The sequence below is a fragment of the Lissotriton helveticus genome, chromosome 7 (assembly GCF_964261635.1).
Source record: "Lissotriton helveticus chromosome 7, aLisHel1.1, whole genome shotgun sequence".
Classification (NCBI taxonomy): Eukaryota; Metazoa; Chordata; class Amphibia; order Caudata; family Salamandridae; genus Lissotriton; species Lissotriton helveticus.
The window spans coordinates 930881610-930901077 of record NC_136068.1 but is presented as its reverse complement, the minus strand read 5'-3'; the positions used below and the strand labels follow the sequence as shown (position 1 = coordinate 930901077).

The following is a 19468-nucleotide window of genomic DNA, read 5'->3' as shown; positions in this document are numbered from 1 at the left end:
GAAGGAGAGGAGGGTGGACCCCCGCCTGCTGCATTTATCATCATGGGAGACCAGGGAGCAGGCTCCTGGCTGACGCCCTTGACTCGAGTACACCTCACCATCTTCCCAGCTCCCGAGCACCATTCCCCAGGGTGCCTTCTCCCTGAGAAGCCATCACTTCACTCACTTTCAGAGCAGCTTTCCCGCATGCCACATACACCAGTGGGAGCGGACCCTGCCAGATATAGCGCTAACTGCAGGTTACAGCGCTTTGCAGCAGCTTACTCTTGCTGAAGCACCAGCGCGGGGGCTTCTGACTGCTCCGTTTCATTCTCTGACCTGCATGAATTAAGTCAGATGCTGAAGCCTCCACAGTTTTAAACTAAAGACTCCTTACACTGTTTCACAGCCTGTACTGTAAAATAAAATTCGAAATCCATATAACATGCATCAACACCTGCACGCAAGGGCAAGAGGTGAGCATTTTAAAGAGGGCACGAATGGGAGGGGCATGGACTATGAAGCTTTCTTTATTCTGTGGAGTGATTTCCCCAAGAAGAACCCGAAAACTGAGAGATGTTTATACGCCACACCTTTTTACTCCTCAACTTTGATTTCCCCTGCAGAGGTGCTACAGAATATGAGGCCAACATGGCTGCATAACCCATCCATCCACCCACCAATATGTGTCTGCATCCATTTTTTATAGGATATCATGGCCCTCCTTACAGTCTGAGGGAGAAATCTGCATCTGTAATAATACACACAAATTAACCACAACAGCGACATGTACACTATGCAAGAGTGCCATTTTCATCGGAGTTTCACTCTGAGAAATGGGAATTTACATCAGGAATTGGGGTCTGTGCAAAGGTTCCTGCAGGCTTTTCTTACAATATGGGCCTTGTCCCCTGGGGTTCCCTGAAGAAATGCGCATGCTCAAAAGTTCCAAGAGGTGATTTTCGTACATCACTTGCAAATTATTTTCCGATAAACTTGACTGTTGTCACCCAAATCGAAAAAATGAATGAAAGTCATGATTAGAGAATGGGTGTGTTCCCCTATGCGACCGTACTAGAGTGTGCACATGTCTCTGTAAATCTCTCGGCCCAAATGCACTGGTGTCTGTCTGTTTGCCGGTCCGAGTGAACGTATGTTTGGTGGTCTATGTCAATTCATGGATGATTATCTGTTGATCTCTATGTCATGCTGCTTGCAGGTTTGTTGGTTTTGGGTGCACCGATGTATATTTGTCTCCTCGTCTGTCTGTATTGGTGCCTGTTGGACTGTAAGCAAGGTAGGCTGCATGTGTATGAGTAAATGTGGGCTTTTTATGTGTGTGTCTGTGTTCATGCACGGAAACAGCTCTGTTTTCTTCCAGGTTCAGGACCTAACAATATAGGGAAATCTATAATACAAGAGAATCGGAAATAACTAAATTGAGGCTGCTGGGCTGCAGCATCGCTGTATAGGAGGACTGGAAACAGCCTATACCGGAGTGAAGGTATTGTCTGTCATAGAGATAAGTGGGCACCCCAGGTAGGTGAAAAGGTGAAGGCAAACAGTTACTCACATGGGACCCAGCCAGGACCTGCACGAATGCGATGGAATAAAGAAATAAGGAAAAAGAATGAGCATGTATACAATTAACCATGCTGAAAATGGATATTGTATGCCATCAAGTGGGACTTACCCAGATTATCTGGTGCATTTCCATGGCATGCAAACACAGCAGATGAGAGGCGACAACAATACAGTGGATATGACAAGAAGTAGCCTTCAGAGCAGGGAGCAACCATTACAGGGTAAAGAGAGCGTAAGCGCAGCAGGTATGTGGATCAAACCACCAAAACCGCTAGACAGGTTGGCACCAGTACATATAAAGTGATTAAGCTGAAAAAGATATCTGGTAACTAGGCCCAATGTCTACACATCTATCTATAGTCATTGGCAATAGTCCAACGGGAAACAGCCTTTACAATAAGGATTTTACCTCGTTAAGCCTTCACAACACATTTTTTAGCGCAGATATTTTTACGGCGAATATGCATTTCAACCACATGCCAATACAACGCATTTAAGGTAAGTTGGGGGTCTCCCCACAAATACATTGTTTTTAAATTTAGAAAAACAATGCATGGTATTGGCATGCGTTTTAAATGCATTTTTAGGTAAAAACATGCGCGCTAAAAAATTTGTGTAAAAGGCATGCGAAGTAATTGCATGCGATGTTCCATCATACAACTTAGTCAAACCATTAATTTGCTAACTTTGTACACTTCGTGGTGCTATCATGCTTAGCACCAAGCCACCTTTGGTGTAATTCTGGCCACACTTTGAAGCCCGTTCCTAGGTTTGTGTACCGCCGTAGGCACATATGCCGAACGTACAGACCGGCACGCTTATCATGCCGGTGCAGTCCCTCTGTATGGCTTAACAATACTGAAGCAGATACTGAAAATCTTTGGGGATTACTTCGTAATCAGCCCAGCAATGGGACAACTAAGTGTGCAGGTCCCAGACAGACTGAACTATTATCCTACACTTTTCAATCATTACAATTGGGAAAGACTTTAAAGCTACGTTGGACATTGCACTATACATAAAGCCTTAAACAAGTCCAGGTAGATGAAACATGTGTCGGCTTTGGCATTGTTGGACAGCATTGTATGGAAATCTGCATTTGGAGTCAAACATCTGGTGGAATACCTTGATTTGTGTGTACTGGAATTAATAACAGACTACAAACAGGAGATTTATCTTGTGATTGAAATTGTGTGTGCTTGAGTGCAATTTTTGGTTTGCCACCAGTACAGTACAGCTTTGAGAGTGTTGGTGCAGAGTAGTGGGGCAGATATAAAAGCAAACCATGCAGAACAGAGGGGTGAAAGCCTCTCAGCATATCTTCAGGACAGCGAAGTGGAGACATAGGGTTTAATCGATGTGGTGCTGCCTTGGAACCGGAGACCTGGGTGTGAATCTCTGCTTCATATGTTTACTGGAAAATCACCTCAGAGTCTGTTGAAAGTGACTTGGTTTGCAGTCACTATCTATCCCCATTGAAAATTTGCACAAAAAAAAAAAAGTTTTTTCAATTCTTAAACCATAGCTGCAATCTGTTCTATGGTCACTGGGGGACACTCCTTTACATATACGTTCAGGTAACAACACTTCTGCTTTGCATGCATTGCATATGGTTATAGCCGGTGCAAAATGAAAATAGTGAGTCATATTGAGCAGGAGTGGAACTCCGTGGAATCTCGTTGAGTTTTTATGCAACTCTCTGGATTTCCATGGAGTTAAACTCCGCGAGTTCTGTAACCCCTAATAAAACATACCATATAGACCAAAGCAAATGTCCGCACGCGTGTGCACACATATACATTAGGTTTGTGAAATATGTTTGAATATGTTGCCAAGGGAATATGGTTCCTGGACTAGCCAAATTGGAGGCGAGAACTGTCAAGGATATCTCGAAAAGTGACCACTTTCTTTACGTTCAAATATTTGATTTTCTGCTTCCAAATTTCAATTTCCATTTCTTCTTTCCCTAAGATAAGGGAAGCATTTCAAAATAAAAGACCAACACTTAATGCAGATTCTAAATATTGCAAATTATAATCCAGTTTTTGGTTTACCTATTTATTCTCTGTCCCTTGAGCATATTTTAGTTATCAAACAACGTAATGTCATGCAATTATACATTTGATTTTCCAGTAGTTAGTTGACACTTCAAACCAGGCTGTGTCCACACAAAAATAAACAGATACAATGGAAACAAAGTCTACTTACTTGAATAAACGGCTGGTCCTCTTTGTCTATACATAAAAAATCATCAGTGAAGAGTGGTGGATCTTGTTTTTCAAGATTCTGGTTTGTTGAAAGATTATTTGAGTTGCTTGAATTTAGGAAAGGAAACTGTTTTTCCCCAGCTTCTGCTGTTGAGAAAATATCATGAGAGTATGTCTGTAGAAAAGCTCGGACTCCATCGATGCCCACAAACTGGGAGGCTGGAAGTGAATTGAAGTTTACCACGGATGACTCATTGAGCTGAGTTTCCCTCCAGTGTTGAATCCTGATGGCCAAAAGAAGAATGATCAGGAACAGAAACAAGAAGGAAACAACAGCAACAGCGATCACCAGATATAGTGTGAGGTTTGACTCCATGTCTGCAGGTGCTGAAGGGTTACTTATATCATGTAGCATTTCCGGCATACTGTCTGCCAACACTATTGTGACTGTCACTGAAGAAGAAAGAGGAGTCTGCCCATTATCCTTGACTAACACCACCAGGAATAGTTTTATAGCATCTTTTTCCATAATGGGGCGGGTTGTCCGGATCTCTCCGGTATGAAGACCTACACTAAACAGTCCCTGGTCTGTGGATTTAATCAACTGGTAGGAGAGCCAAGAATTCTTCCCAGAGTCAGAATCAACAGCGATCACCTTGGTGATGAGATAACCTGGTTCAGAGGAGCGAGGAGCCATCTCCACCCCCGAGGACCCATCTGTGGGCGTTGATGGATATAATATTTCAGGAGAGTTGTCATTCTGATCCAGTATGAAGAATGTCACTGTCATATTACTCATAAGGGAAGGGGAACCACCATCTTGTGCCTTCACCTGAATTTCAAATTGTCTGAACACTTCGAAGTCAAAAGGCTGAAGAGCATAAATTACACCAGATTCTGAATTAATCGATATATAAGAAGATAGTGGAAAGTCTCCAATTCTTCCATCAATGATGGAATAACTGATCTTGGCGTTCTTGTCACAGTCCAAATCTGCTGCCTTGGCTGCAAAAATTGAAGTGCCTTGAGGAATATTTTCCATTATGTAGGCGCTGTATGACATTTGATGAAATTCTGGTGGATTGTCGTTTTCATCTGTTATCTGAAGGTTTATGCTTGTTGTTGTAGATAATGGGGGAGTGCCACTGTCTGTGGCTGTAATTGTTATGTTATACTGTGGAACCTGTTCCCTATCTAAAACACTATCCGTTACCAAACTATAATAATTTTCAATTGATTTAAGCAACTGAAATGGAAGATGAGGTGACAGAAAACAGGTGACTTTTCCATGCTCTCCTAAATCTCTATCATATACCTGCAGCAGAGCGATGACTGTACCCACAGGGCTGTTTTCTGGTACCTGCGTGAGCACAGAAGACATTAAGATCTCCGGTCTATTATCATTCACGTTAACGACCTCTATCAAAACTTTGCAGCGTGATGATAAAATTCCATCACTTCCTCTAACTTCAAACTCATAAAATTCGTTCCTTTCAAAATCTAGATTTTCAAGCAAAGATATTTCCCCGGTTTTAGAATCCAGTCTGAATTTCTGTACAATATTTTCCTTCATTTTGCTAAAAGAATAGGTAACTTCCGAGTTTGTTCCCATATCAATATCAACAGCTGTGACGCTGCCCACAACAGTCCCCTTGGATGTGTTTTCTGGAACACTGATCTTATAAACAGTCTGACTAAAAACGGGCGCATTATCATTCACATCCTGCACATTGATCTGTATCCGCATGGTGCCTGATCTGACCGGATCCCCTCCGTCCGTGGCTGTGAGGATCAAGCTGTGAACTTCCTGTTCCTCTCGGTCCAGTGGTTTCTCTAGGACCAGCTCTGCATACTTTGTGCCATCTGTACTGCTTTTTACATCCAGTGTGAAGTGTTTATTTTCACTGAGTTGATAGTTCTGCAGAGAGTACACGCCCACATCTGCATCATGGGCCTCGGGCAGCACAAATCGGGTGCCGGGGGCAGTGTTTTCAAGGACTTGTAATGTTATTTGATCATCAGTAAACGAGGGGGAATTGTCATTAATATCCTTAATCTCCACTTCCACTGCATACACTTTCATAATGCTCTTTGAAATAATGTCTACATTTAAAAGACACTGAACGGTGTTCCCGCAGATACCTTCTCTGTCTATTCTTTCACTGACGTACAACTGTCCTTTGTTTAAAGTGAGAACAACATGCTGCGTCCTACCTCTGTAATTAACACGGGCACCGCCTTCTGATAACTCGTTTGCGTCTAATCCAAGATCCAGAGCCACATTCCCAACAAAAGAGCCTTTCCTCATCTCCTCGGGAATGGAATAACGCAGCTGCCCGGAGGCGGCTCCAGAGACTGTCAGCAGAGCACCAAGAAGCAGCAGAGGAGCCCCGGAGTGACAGCGCCTCGAAGACTGAGCCCCGGAGTAACAGCGCCTCGATGCCTGAGCCCCGGAGTAACAGCGCCTCGATGCCTGAGCCCCGGAGTAACAGCGCCTCGAAGCCTGAGCCCCGGAGTAACAGCTCCTCGGTGTCTGAGCCCCGGAGAAACAGCTCCTCGGTGTCTGAGCCCCGGAGAAACAGCGCCTCGGTGTCTGAGCCCGGGAAAAACAATGCCTCGATGTCTCAGCTGTGGAGTAACATGGTATTGTTGTCTTAGCCATTCCTATCTCAGAAGACCCTCGGGTTTCCAGTATAAATGTAAAGCTTCTGAGCTGGTCTGGAACGAACGCCCAGCTGCGGACTACGCCGAAGAACGAGGCACTGACGTTTCCAGAGAGATTCCTGACTATTTAGTGTCCGTGTATGAACCGCTTCTGTTGCATTTATACCACGTGATTCAGTTGATCCTCGAGTATTTCCTTCCTTAGTTAGTAAACAGCGGCGCTCAGTGTCCAACTTGGTAACTGCAGTACCAGCAAGTGCGGCTGCTGAAATGGTCTGAAACGGGCTACAGAGCAGCTTTAAGGGTTAATTTTCCGTGCCTAATAAATGGAAAAGTGAGACTCTGGTGCATCTACCACTGACTGACATAGGGTCGAGATTAGGGGAGAGTTGGCACTCCGAGGAGTAGATCGATCTTAGTGTAAAGTAAATGCTCATCCGGCACCTTTTAGACACTTTAGTCTCTCAAATCAGATGCATGTATTCACTCTGGTACGCTTTGGTTTTCACGTTTCCCGTCCTATAATGAACGTACATATGGAATCTTAAACAGGTTTCTATTTCCCCACTGCTACAATGGTACGGACACCCTAATGCAGCTGTGTGAGGGGCACATTTTTCTTTGAGAGCACATAGCACTTACTTGCGAGTGACTCTAAATACGCATTTACGACTCCTTCCAGATTGAAACCATCATTGTCGCCCAATAGCGCACAGACGGCCAGTAAATGTGGCGCTTTACGCGAGACAGATATAACTGGCGTGTGCAGGGTCTGTGGAGATTGGAAGATATTAATTTGCCTTGTATTTAATTGGCCGTGTCAGGCAAATGCATGTTCTCAGAGGAAGAACAGAGGGGAACACTAACCTGGATGAGAGAAGAGACCCAGCGCTCTCAACCGAATCTGATGGCCTCTCTGCTTTTTTCGCCCATGATTTAAATCAGCCAGGGAGGTAGGATTACTAATCTATCTGTGTAAAGGAAGCACAGATCCGTTAGACGGCGCTGCGGGTCCATCTCCAATAAAACTCCAAAGAATTTGTCTTAACTTAGGACACAGGTCACGCGCTCCCGTTTCAGAGGACACAACAAACGCGACACGCAGCTTTGGCATCAGAGGGGCCGCTCTTAAGCAGGGCCGCGGCTGTCCTCTGCCTACTGCCATAGGGACAAAGGGACAGCGCGAGCGCGCCTCACCCCAGCTTCACTTGTAGGAGCGAGGCAAGAGACCAGGTTATGGGGATGTATCTCTCTCTCTCTCTCGACGTGGCGCGCACAACAAAGTACAGGCTCAAAGGAGAGACGCCGGCCTGCACCCCTCTCAAAAAGCCCTAACCGACGGGAGCATATTTAGGCTCCAAGGAAAGAAAGATGAAAGCTAGATGGTCCCGTTCCACCTGTGAGCGGAGCGGGACACTGCGTGATTAGTCACTTAATCGGCATAAACAGTAGGTGCTTTGGTAGCACCGGCAAAGTTCCAGGTTTAGCAGCGACAGCTGAGGCGCCTTCATTCGGGGTATGAGAGCTTTATTGAAAGTAACGGCCAGTACAGTTTGGAGGGGGTGGGACAGAGAATATCCCTTCCACAACATTGATAAAGTGGAGTGAGATGAAAGGGCGGCTGAACTAGAACTGCTGCTGTAGACTCACAACTGATTCCACAGTTAGTCCAGCTGGAGGGGGATTGAGCCTCCCCGCCACTCCCGCGAGGCTGCAAATTCTCAGCTTTGTGTGAATCTAGACGGCGCACATTCACCGGAAATCACAGCACCATTAAAACATGGTATATGAGTTGAAAGTGTGGCATTGCTGCCACTCTAACAATCCTTAATCACGTGACCTGATAATATTTAGGCTACAATTTGGGTCGAGGGACACACAGTTATTTAGAAAGCACCTGGAAACTGATTAAGGTGTGCAGAATAGATCTTCGTAGACGGATACAAATAACAAATGAGGCATAGCAAAGGCATGGAAAAACATAGGCTAACTTCTTAAAAGGCCAATAAGTTTCTGTAAAATTAAATACACTGGAACCATACTACTAAAATAGTCTGACAAACATAAAACTATGAGGTAAATTTTACTTTGAAAGCTCCGAAGACTTCAAGTAAAATGACCGAGGAAGAAAGTGCAGCTTTTTACCATGGGTGCCCAAAGTTATTAGTGAAATAGTAACATGGTTTAGTAATTTTCAAGGGGATCGGCCATCACAAAAAGCACAGAAAAACCACAAGCTCCACACCACGGAGGGGATCAAATTAACCGGAAATAATGTTTGTGCGGGTAGAAAGTACAGGTGAGCATAACTGCCTATTTGCTTCACATGAAAAGTTGTGATATTTCATCAAAATGTAATGAAATTACACGGACCTAGCGAAATATTATTTGTCACGTGTCCCTTGACACGTTTTTTTTTTAAAAGTAAGAGCTCACCTCACTTTGAACAGTGAGGTAGTAATTAGAGACTGGCTCGAGGAGAAAATATTTCTGTAGCGAGAAATATTCTGTGCATATTAGAGTCCTGTTAGGATGTTGCAAGAATTTTTTTTATGTAGCGCTTGTGCTTGCTTAATTTTTTATTTTTGTTTGCAAATTCACCTAGTGTGAAATTCTGCATAACATTAGCGGGACCAATGGAATCAAGGGAGCCCCAAATTATGTGGCAGGAATGGCTAAATTAGGCAGCAAGAAAAAGTAAACTATGCAGGTGGTACGTTTTTGGTTAGTATTATTTCATTATGTTGTCAATTTATTTTCCAGATGTAAATACTGACTGGGCAAACAGTTCACCTGATAAGTACCAGTTTATGAACCAAATACAGAAATAAGCAACTGAAAGACGACCAGTTAACCTTTGCAATCCACTGTGTGCAAACACCTTGATACCTTGGTAACTTTTGTTTCATATGAGCTAGAAACAATATACATTTTTCAAACCTGAAAATTATGCCGCAGGTGATTTTTTATTTTGCAAATGTGGTAAATTCATATTGATGCAGAAAAAAACTGCAGCTGCTGAACTGCTGAATTGGTGTGCTCTAAAACGTTAGTCACGATCATGTCTCTGCTTCAATGCACTGACTGTAGTTAAAGACATCCCATCAAATTAGATTTCAGTTTTGTGTTGTCCATGGACTTATTTTCAAATAAATTCGATCCTCATGACAGCAAAGGGTAATAATAGAGTTGTTTTATAAAACAGATTTTAATTTTAAATATACAAGTGGAATACTTCAACTTGGAATAACAGTCAATTAAAATGGTACGTCTAAATACATTAGAAGACTGTACAACAGAAAACACAACAGCTGATCTATTGCCAGCCTGAAATTAATCAAAAATGTAGTGCCGCTCCGCTCATGAACCCCTTTAAAACAGACACAGAGGACCCGCTCCTTAACAGCTGTGTGCCATGAAAAGCACAATGGCATGCTTGTGAAATCTCAACTTCACGCCATACAGCTTATATAGAAAGAGGATGCTAGACTAGGATTCAGGCCGCAATACAAGGGCTATTTAAAGTTTCCATTGGCTACCCAGAGATAAATGGTAGATATTCTTGGATAATTATGGGTGGCACACAGCAAACAATGTGAGCTAGAATCGCCGGTAAACAACCTTTACAACGCAACTTTTACCACGCAGTGCCTTTACAACGCAACTTTTACAACGCAAGCCATTACAACGCATTGCGCTGGGGGGCGCTCTAGGATAGGGAATAGGTTTAATGTACTATCCAACACCTTCCCTACTATCCACGGGGACTGGAGTTGGAATAGTAAATTAAACAATTCACTATCCAGCGCCTAAAAGCACTATGCGTTGTAATGGTATGCGTTGTAAAAACCGCGTTGTAAAAGCATGCGATGTAAAAGCATGCGTTGTAATGTCATACATCCAGAATCGCCACCTTACTGCTACAAGTGAGCATGCAGCACAACGTCATACATCCAGAATCGCCACCTTACTGCTACAAGTGAGCATGCAGCACACATTGACTTGCTCTAGGCGGTTTTCGCTTCAGTTGTTCTGGGCTGAGTAATTGTTCTCCTAAACCCCCACATTACTGAAACCCCAACAGACAATGTTAAATCTATCATAACAGGCTACTTGTAGTACAGCAAATTAATCTGAAGGGGGGCTCTTGGCACTGTTGACAGAAATTAAATATCATCCAATTCGAATCCTTTCATTTTTTCGACCCCTGAAGGATGAAAGTCTTAGAAGACCCTTTAGAATTCAAACCTGCAAACCAGAGATTAGGCCTAGATCATTGCAGTGAGTGCTTCAGTGGACATATTAAGACTCCACAGCACACATACCTTGCTTTGGGTTATTCAGGAAAATGATAACTTATTTTACTTTCATACATGCCGCACACTCCATTACCATCTCTTTGGAACCTCATATCCTGGCCACACAATGTGAAGCAATTCAGCAACAGCATAAAATACCATAAAGTCATATTTCAAGTTGGTCACTGATACATGGCCCTTGCTGTGTACAGCAGTTCCAAATGCAACACAAGCAAATGTTATAGTTCTATTCTGAAAGCTGCAGCACCTTCCTTATCATGATAGTATGACGCATACCACATGTAATTCTCACACAAACTAAGCAAATACATGAATGGTTGACTATCAAATTAAATGGATGCATACATTTAAGCATAGTAATACAGACAGCAGCGCGTCTCGTCTTGGTGACAAAGTGCTTAGTTAAGCCCGTATTACACACGGTCTGGTTATTTCCGGGCCCTGCACACAAACATGGATGTACAGGCACAAGAATTGTAAGTTATACAGCAATTACCACATTCCCCACAATTTGCTTAAAAAATGTACCACAAGAAAATGCCTGTTAGAGTCTGGGCTCTGTGGAATTCGACGTGAAAGCACAAATTCCACACATCTTCCCCATTTTCAGTGGGGACGCTAATTCAGAATTATTGGTAAATACTGATCCTGGAAAACAGTGAACCGAGGGTTTTGGATTTCACCTGGTGTGATCATTACCTCAACTGGGCCACTTCTACTCAAGGTCTTAGAGCTATTTTCATATGCTAGTTTTGAATATTTATTCGAGACAAAAGCTGGCAATTGGCTGTTGATATTAAATATTTATAGTAGCAGAGAGCTCTATGAGGGAAGAAAACAAAGATTCTGCAACAGCCCCCGTCTACTAAGAAAGTGAAACAATTTCTCCCAAAAGTGACTTCAGAACTGCTGTTGAAGACTTGTACTCTTGCATCTGGATGGGGGTGGACCCCTGTTCCATGTCTTTCAGACTTCACATTGGTCCCCTCCTAAGGGCATTATACATGTGGCAGCATGTCTCCTCCAGGGCGGGAAGACATATGATCATATCACCTCTATCCTGACGGAACTCTTCTAGCTCAGTGTCAACCCTCCCCAAAGCCAAGACCAGCTGCATGATCTCTAAAGCCATTATGAGCATCACCCCAGCCTATCTGGCCAAGAAGCTCGCCACCCTTGGGCGTTCCCAGCATGGCCGTATGTGAAGTGTTCCCTGAATATGACTCAAATCTGTTCCTGTCAATTTGAGGTAATTTAGCTCTAGGTTAGGAGCTGGTGGTGCGGGAGCCCCCGTCCCCCGTCCTGCGGCCTAGCGAGTGTCTGGGTGCCCGTGATGGGGTCCATCGGCCAAGGGAGGCTCCCCCAACCTGGCTGGGATCAGAAGCAGGGAGCGGGCCAGGTGGGGGGGGGGGGGTGGCTGGCTAAGTCCTTTCCACTGCGTAGTAAGAGTGTGGCCCAAACTCTTACTACGCAGTGGAAAGGACTTAGCCAGCCACCCCCCCACCTGGCCCGGTCCCTGCTTCTGATCCCAGCCAGGTTGGGGTAGCCTCCCTTGGCCCGATGGACCCCATCACGGGCACCCAGACACTCGCTAGGCCGCAGGACGGGGGCTCCCGCACCACAGGGTCATAATAGTACTTTCACTACTAGATCTGCTTCTTTTGGTGGAACAGGAGAATTGCGTACTAATTAGAACTGCATGTCATTGCCCCTGTTACGAATACCAGGATTAGAGACCCACACAGCAACTGGAAAGACATTTGATAACACTTAGATCTTCAAAAGTAGCTCATTCAGGTAAAACAATCATATCCCACAAAATACATGAAATGTTCAAAAGGTGTTTTTATACAGTACATGTTAAGGAGACCCACCATGTGACTGCTTTAATTATGTGTAACATGTTAAACGCACTTTGGTGGCAAGAAAGTCTCAGAAGTCTTCACAAGTAAACTGCAACATATCCAAATGTATGTAAGCTCAACTTATTGCACACACAAACCCAACAGGCGTTTTTGGGTAACGTTTCAATCATTAAAAAGGCAACGGTGGACAGTAGATTTCCCATAACACACACATACTGTGTTAATTCAGATGCATTAATACAGACATACATCTTCTTAATCAACATCTCTCTCAATTTGCTGAATTTAATCAGATCCAAGAAATTCTGGCTTTGCTCCCCTCTTAGCACCTTGTTTACTTTACTGGCTATCGCACATAACCTTCGAAAAATGTTACATTCATGTTTCATGAGGGAGGGTGGCACTGTGTGCTTCTTGAACGTAGTGTCGTATTCAAAACGTTCTCACATTCATTTATTCTTAATGGTCTTAAACATCTGGGCATCAATTACCTAGTTCTGCCCTTCACCTCCTTCCTGTCAAACAGTACTTAAGCTGTCTATCAAGCGTTGATCAGCCGAATCTCTCAAGCATGGCATCCCTCAAGTACAGCTCTCAGCTCTTCTCTCTAACTCCTCCTATTCATATGAAGTTATGGAGGCCCTGGATTATGGGAAAAGTGAGTTTACTTTTTTCAAGCCCTAATTTCGGCCTTCAGCTTTTCTTTTAAGCCATATACTGGCAACAGTATGCTCATATTTTTCTAACAATGACCAAGGCAACCAACATGATAGGTTTCACTTCTATCAACTCCAAATGCCTTATTCGTAATTGGGACAAGATGGAGGATCTGACATGACCTGGTCAGACCCGGTCGCTCCTCCCGCCGCGCGGCCCACCCCGAGTGTGCCCGGCCTCCTCCTGCTGCCTAGAGAGTTCTGCATCTGCTGGTTTGGCCCCCTGACCCTGCCTGCTTCGTGTTTTGGTAACTTGTATCTTCGTCCTTTCCGCATTGTATTTTTTAGTGGTTCTGTCGTCCTCTGTGCCTGCCTCGTTTACTGTACTTGTATTTTGTTTCCTTCGTCGTTTTTTCGCATTGTACTTTATTTGTCTCGTTGTCACTGCTTGTTCCCTGCCGCTGCTCCCCCGAGGCCCCACCCACGCTCCCTCCAGCATCACCGCACCGCTCCCCCCCACTCGCCACCCTGCTCCCGCCTCCCAGCTGCTCCTCCCTCCCACAAGGGTTTATAAGGCGAGGCTCACGGGCGAGGAGCTGTGACCTGACCTGGTCAGACCCGGTCGCTCCTCCCGCCGCGTGGCCCACCCAGAGTGTGCCCGGCCTCCTCCTGCTGCCTAGAGAGTTCTGCCCCTGCTGGTTTGGCCCCCTGACCCTGCCTGCCCTCTGTGCCTGCTTCGTGTTTTGGTAACTTGTATCGCCGTCCTTCCCGCATTGTATTTTATATTGGTTCCGTCGTCCTCTGTGCCTGCCTCGTTTACTGTACTTGTATTTTGTTTCCTTCGTTGTTTTTTCGCATTGTACTTTATTTGTCCCGTTGTCACTGCTTGTTCCCTGCCCCACCCCGCTCCCTGCCGCTGCTCCCCCGCGGCCCCACCCACGCTCCCTCCAGCATCACAGCACCGCTCCCCCCACTCGCCACCCCGCTCCCGACTCCCAGCTGCTCCTCCCTCGCCCCGCCCCCCCATGTCTCCATTTATGGCAGAGTGCATGCGTACGCGCAGCGTTGACGCGCAGCGGGCGCGCCGATTGTGCGCTGAAGGCGCACCAAAGGTAAGCCCGTCTGCGCCCGGACCGCGCCCAGCGCCAGGAACCCTGGCCCCCGCAGCTGCCAGCCCACCTGCCGGACTTACGACGCCACCACCCTCAACGCACTCAACACTGGCCGGATCCCCGGCTGCCACCGAGCCATCCCAGGACGCACCCACGGACGCTTCACCTGCCAATCCTGAAAGTTCTCCTGCACCCGGACCTGCACCACACCCGCCAAGCCAAGCACCAGCAGCAACCACCTGAAGTGCATCCTGCTCAACACCCGCTCCGTCCACAGACACACCGTCGAACTCTGGAACCTCCTCGACTCCACATCTCCAGACGTCGCCTTCCTCACGGAAACATGGATGAACGCCTCCTCAGCGCCCGACATCGCCATCGCCATCCCGGACGGATACAAGATCACCCGGAGGGACCGCGTCAACCAGACCGGAGGAGTCATCGCCATCGTCCACAAGAACACCATCTGCATCACGACCAACTGCGACGACACCCTCACAGCCGCCGAACACCTGCACTTCCAGATACACACAGACCCCAAGACCACCCTCAGAGGCACCCTCATCTACAGACCCTCGGGACCACGCACACAATTCAGCGAAGACATCGCCGACTTCATCAGCCCGCACGCCCTCCCCACCGCTGACTACATCCTCCTAGGGGACCTCAACTTCCACCTAGAGAACAACAACGACCGCAATACCACCACCCTGCTGGACAACCTCGTCAACCTCGGACTCAAGCAACTGGTGACCACCCCCACCCACTACGCCGGCCACACGCTTGACCCCGTCTTCTCCTCCAGCAAGGACATCTCCTTCAGCCACACCACCGGACTCCACTGGAAAGACCACAGCTGCGTCCACTTCAGCTTCAGTAGGACCACCACTCACCACCACCCGGAACAGGTTCACCGCAGAAGCTGGAACAAGATCACCACCGACCAACTCACCACATCCCTGAGTCAGAACCCTCCCGCCAGCTCAACGAACCCCAACCAAGCCGCCGACAACCTCACAAGATGGATCACCAACTGCGCAGACGACTTCGCTCCACTGAAGACCCCCCCCCCCCGTCAGACCCGGCATCAAAAAAACATCCTGGTTCACCGATGAACTCAAGAGCTCCAAGAAGAACTGCCTGGCCCTCGAGAAAGCCTGGCGCAGAGACCCGACTACAGACAACATGACCACCCTCAAGCACGCCACCCGAAAACACCACCAGCTGATCCACACCACCAAGAAAACCGCATTCAGGGAACGACTGGACAACAACGCCCACAACAGCAAGGAACTCTTCAACATCGTCAAAAGAGCTCTTGAACCCCAGCGCCGGAAACAACGACATCACTCCCTAGCAAGACCTCTGCAACTCGCTCGCCTCGTTCTTCCACAGCAAGATCGCAGACATACCCAAAAGTTTCAGCACACAGCCGACGCACCCTACGACCGTACCAACGCCCCCCACCACCACCCTCCGCGCCTGGACCCCGGTCAACACCGAAGACACCACCCGCACAATGAACTCCATCCACTCCGGATCACCAGCCGACCCCTGCCCTCACCACGTCTTCAACAAGGCAGACTCCCTCATCGCACCCCATCTCCGGGACATCATCAACACCTCCTTCGACACCGCCACCTTCCCAGAGAGCTGGAAGCACACCGAACTCAGCGCCCTACTGAAGAAACTATCAGCGGACCCCACTGACCTAAAAAACTACCGCCCCATCTCGCTCCTTCCTTACCCTGCCAAAGTCATGGAGAAGACTGTCAACAGACAGCTGGCCGCCTTCCTCGAGACAAATGGATCCCTCGACCACTCACAGTCCGGCTTCCGGGCCAACCACAGCACCGAGACCGCCCTGATCGCAGCCACCGACGACATCCGAGCCCTGCTCGACAACGGGGAATCAGCGGCCCTCATCCTCCTGGACCTCTCCGCAGCGTTCGACACTGTCTGCCACCGCACCCTAGTGCAGCGCCTGAAAAACATCGGAATCCAGGAGAAGGCACTGGAGTGGATCATCTCCTTCCTTGCCGGAAGAACACAGAGAGTCCGCCTCCCCCCGTTCAGATCCGAGGCCACCAAAGTCATCTGCGGCGTACCACAAGGTTCATCACTCAGCCCCACGCTGTTCAACATCTACATGAGCCCCCTCGCGGCCATCGCACGCCAACACAACCTCAACATCCTCTCCTACGCCGACACCCAGCTGATCCTCTCCCTCACCAATGACCCCACAACCGCCAGAACCAACCTACACTAAGGGATGAAAGACGTAGCCGAGTGGATGATGAACAGCCGCCTGAAACTGAACTCAGATAAGACGGAAGTCCTCATCCTGGGATCATCACCCTCAGCCTGGGACGACTCCTGGTGGCCCCCTGCCCTGGGCAGCGCACCCAAACCAACGGACCATGCACGCAACCTGGGCTTCATCCTGGATTCCTCCCTCTTGATGACCAGACAAGTCAACGCCGTCTCCTCGTCATGCTTCAACATCCTACGCATGCTATGCAAGATCTTCCGGTGGATCCCCACCGGAACCAGGAAGACGGTCATCCAGGCCCTCGTCACCAGCCGACTGGACTACGGCAACTCCCTCTACGCCGGAACCACAGCCAAACTCCAGAAAAGACTCCAGCGCATTCAGAACGCCTCAGCACGACTCATCATGGACATCCCCCGACACAGCCACATCGCCGGACACCTGAGAGACCTGCACTGGCTCCCCGTCAACAAGAGAATCACGTTCCGACTCCTCACCCACGCACACAAAGCTCTCCACAACCAAGGCCTCAGATACCTCAACGACTGCCTGACCTTCTACACTCCCACCCGCCAGCTATGATCGACCAGCCACGCCCTCGCCGCCATTACCCACATCCGAAGAGCCACAACAGGAGGAAGATCCTTCTCCTACCTGGCTGCCAAGACGTGGAACTCCCTCCCCATCCACCTCCGCCTGACCCAAGTCCACCTCTCCTTCAGGAAGCAACTCAAGACCTGGCTGTTCGAGCAGTAGAGGAACCCCCTCCCCAACGGCCTTCAGACCCTCCGGGTGAGTAGCGCGCTATACAAATGCTTTGATTGATTGATTGATCATATTCTTGGTGGAACCTCATCTTTGTGGTATTTCTGGTGTTAGCCCTATTACTTTGGAACACCCCCTTCTACAGGTAAATGTTAGAAATCATGACATTTGTAATGACAGTTTTTCATTTTCTGAATGGGTTAGATGGGTTTCATCAAACTGTTTTTTTTTCCATTTTAAGATGCGCCACAAATATATTATCTCCAGCTTCATCTAGGCAGGCAAAAAATTGTTGCGTAATTGTTATTTTTCCTGTATTGACTACAGTTACACCCTCTACATTCTTGCTAGGTTATTAATGCATAAAATGCAACTCATTACATTTAAAGCTGTCTGAATCATTGTTGTACTCCTGGCTTGCTTGTGCATCTCCTTAGATATTCTCTGTGGATACTAGTTGTCTGGGGCCAAATTAGCTTTTTTAAAGCACTCTACATCTGCCACTGAGTTCTAACTGATGAGATGTTCTTCTTCCTCAAGAAAATACATTCCTTATATAGCTCTCCTCTCACTTAGCTCCCACCTTTTCTGTAAGCCAACTATTAACAAATTAGGCTTGGGAGGCCACTCATTTTTAGGTCGAGCTGACGTTAGCATTCATGCGAAGCATGAATGCTGTCAGCTCGACAACTAATGTGATCCGTTTTTAGGAGAGTGGACACCAAAGTGTTACGAGCGTTTTCAGTGCCGGATTTCACCTCGGGAGCGCGCAGCATTGTCTGCAGTGGCAGTGTCAGTTTCGCTTTTTTATTACTTTCGTTTTTCCCGAGGCTGGCTGAGGCTGGCTTGGAATGAACAGGCTTGCCCCCGCGCATGCGCAGAGTAACTCACAGCCCTTGCTTTTACAGACGCAGGCAGGCAGCCCCCACCCCTCTGCATGCACGCACGCACGCACACACAGGCGAGCGCATGCACACGCAGGCACACACATACAGGCACACAGACACTCGCTCACACACACACACCCCCCTCCCCCACAGTCACACGCACGCACACATACATACAAAGCCCGCCCGCCCGCACATGCTTTCCCCGCGCCCCCCCCTTCCCCGCGCCCCCCGCCTCCCCCTTCCCCGCGCCCCCCGCCTCCCCCTTCCCCGCGCCCCCCGCCTCCCCCTTCCCCGCTCAGCAACGCACTCACCGGCTTCCTTCGTGCGGCGGCTCTCCTCAGCTGCAGGGCCCGGCAGCAGGACTCTTCTTACCTCCTTCTGCACCGGGGCGCAGGGTAGGCTCCTGCCTGCTCCGGTGCTCCAAACACGGCGGCTCCGTCCAATCGCGGCTCTTCCGTGGGAGGCGGGGTAGGCTCCCGCCCTCCTACTTCCTGTTTCCTGTTGACGCGCCGGCCTGCCTGACTTCCTGGTCGCAGGCCAGCAGAGTGACGGCAGTGATTTGCGGTATGTATTTAGTTAGTTATTTATGCATTTTTATATAGCGCGGACTTTACCCGAAGGCGCTATTTATTTATTTATTTTTTTGGGACGCTACCTTTTTATTTAGTTTTAAACATTGATGGCTGAATTTTATGGCACTGTACTTCTGAAGTCCCCTCGAGTTTGGTTACAATACTTTCTATCCAAGCCGATAGCGTAAGGCGTTTGGATATGTACTGATCCTGGACCCCATATCTGAACCGAGTCATCACATAATTCATAAACCGATCGAGCACTCGAAATCAAGACACGGCCCTTTTTTACACCCTTTTTAGTTGAAGTCATTTACTTTGTCCATTACCTCATAAACCGGCTTTAATAATGTTACCGCTCTTTAGGGGCTAACATGCAGAAACCCTGCAGCCTTTCGGGGGGATCCTATTCAGCCCAAGCTCATTACATATCTGCGAGGCATGCTTTATACTCAAGAGCCTCGGGGCCTCTTCGCATTCTGCAGGGGGGGCATCATTTTGCGCTCCGCCACAGCAGGCTGCCTCTCTGTGCCCGTTCTGCATTGGCGAAGGCTTGTACCCCAGCTCTCAGGCAATTCACGGG

At 47.7% G+C, this 19468-nt stretch overlaps 1 protein-coding gene across 10 annotated transcripts in view; it reads right to left on the bottom strand.

Moving 5' to 3' along the window:
• LOC144769402 (protocadherin gamma-C3-like) overlaps window positions 1–19468 on the bottom strand; it is a 917178-nt gene that overhangs the window by 405694 nt on the left and 492016 nt on the right. Inside the window, exon 1 of one of the 10 annotated variants that reach the window (XM_078653465.1) lies at window positions 3772–6447. The exons of the other annotated variants lie outside the window; for them this stretch is intronic. Coding sequence (XP_078509591.1) covers window positions 3772–6432 — 2661 coding nt within the window. The 5' untranslated portion in view covers window positions 6433–6447. Of the gene's footprint in view, window positions 1–3771; window positions 6448–19468 lie in introns of those variants that run through there. 10 annotated transcript variants of the gene reach the window in all.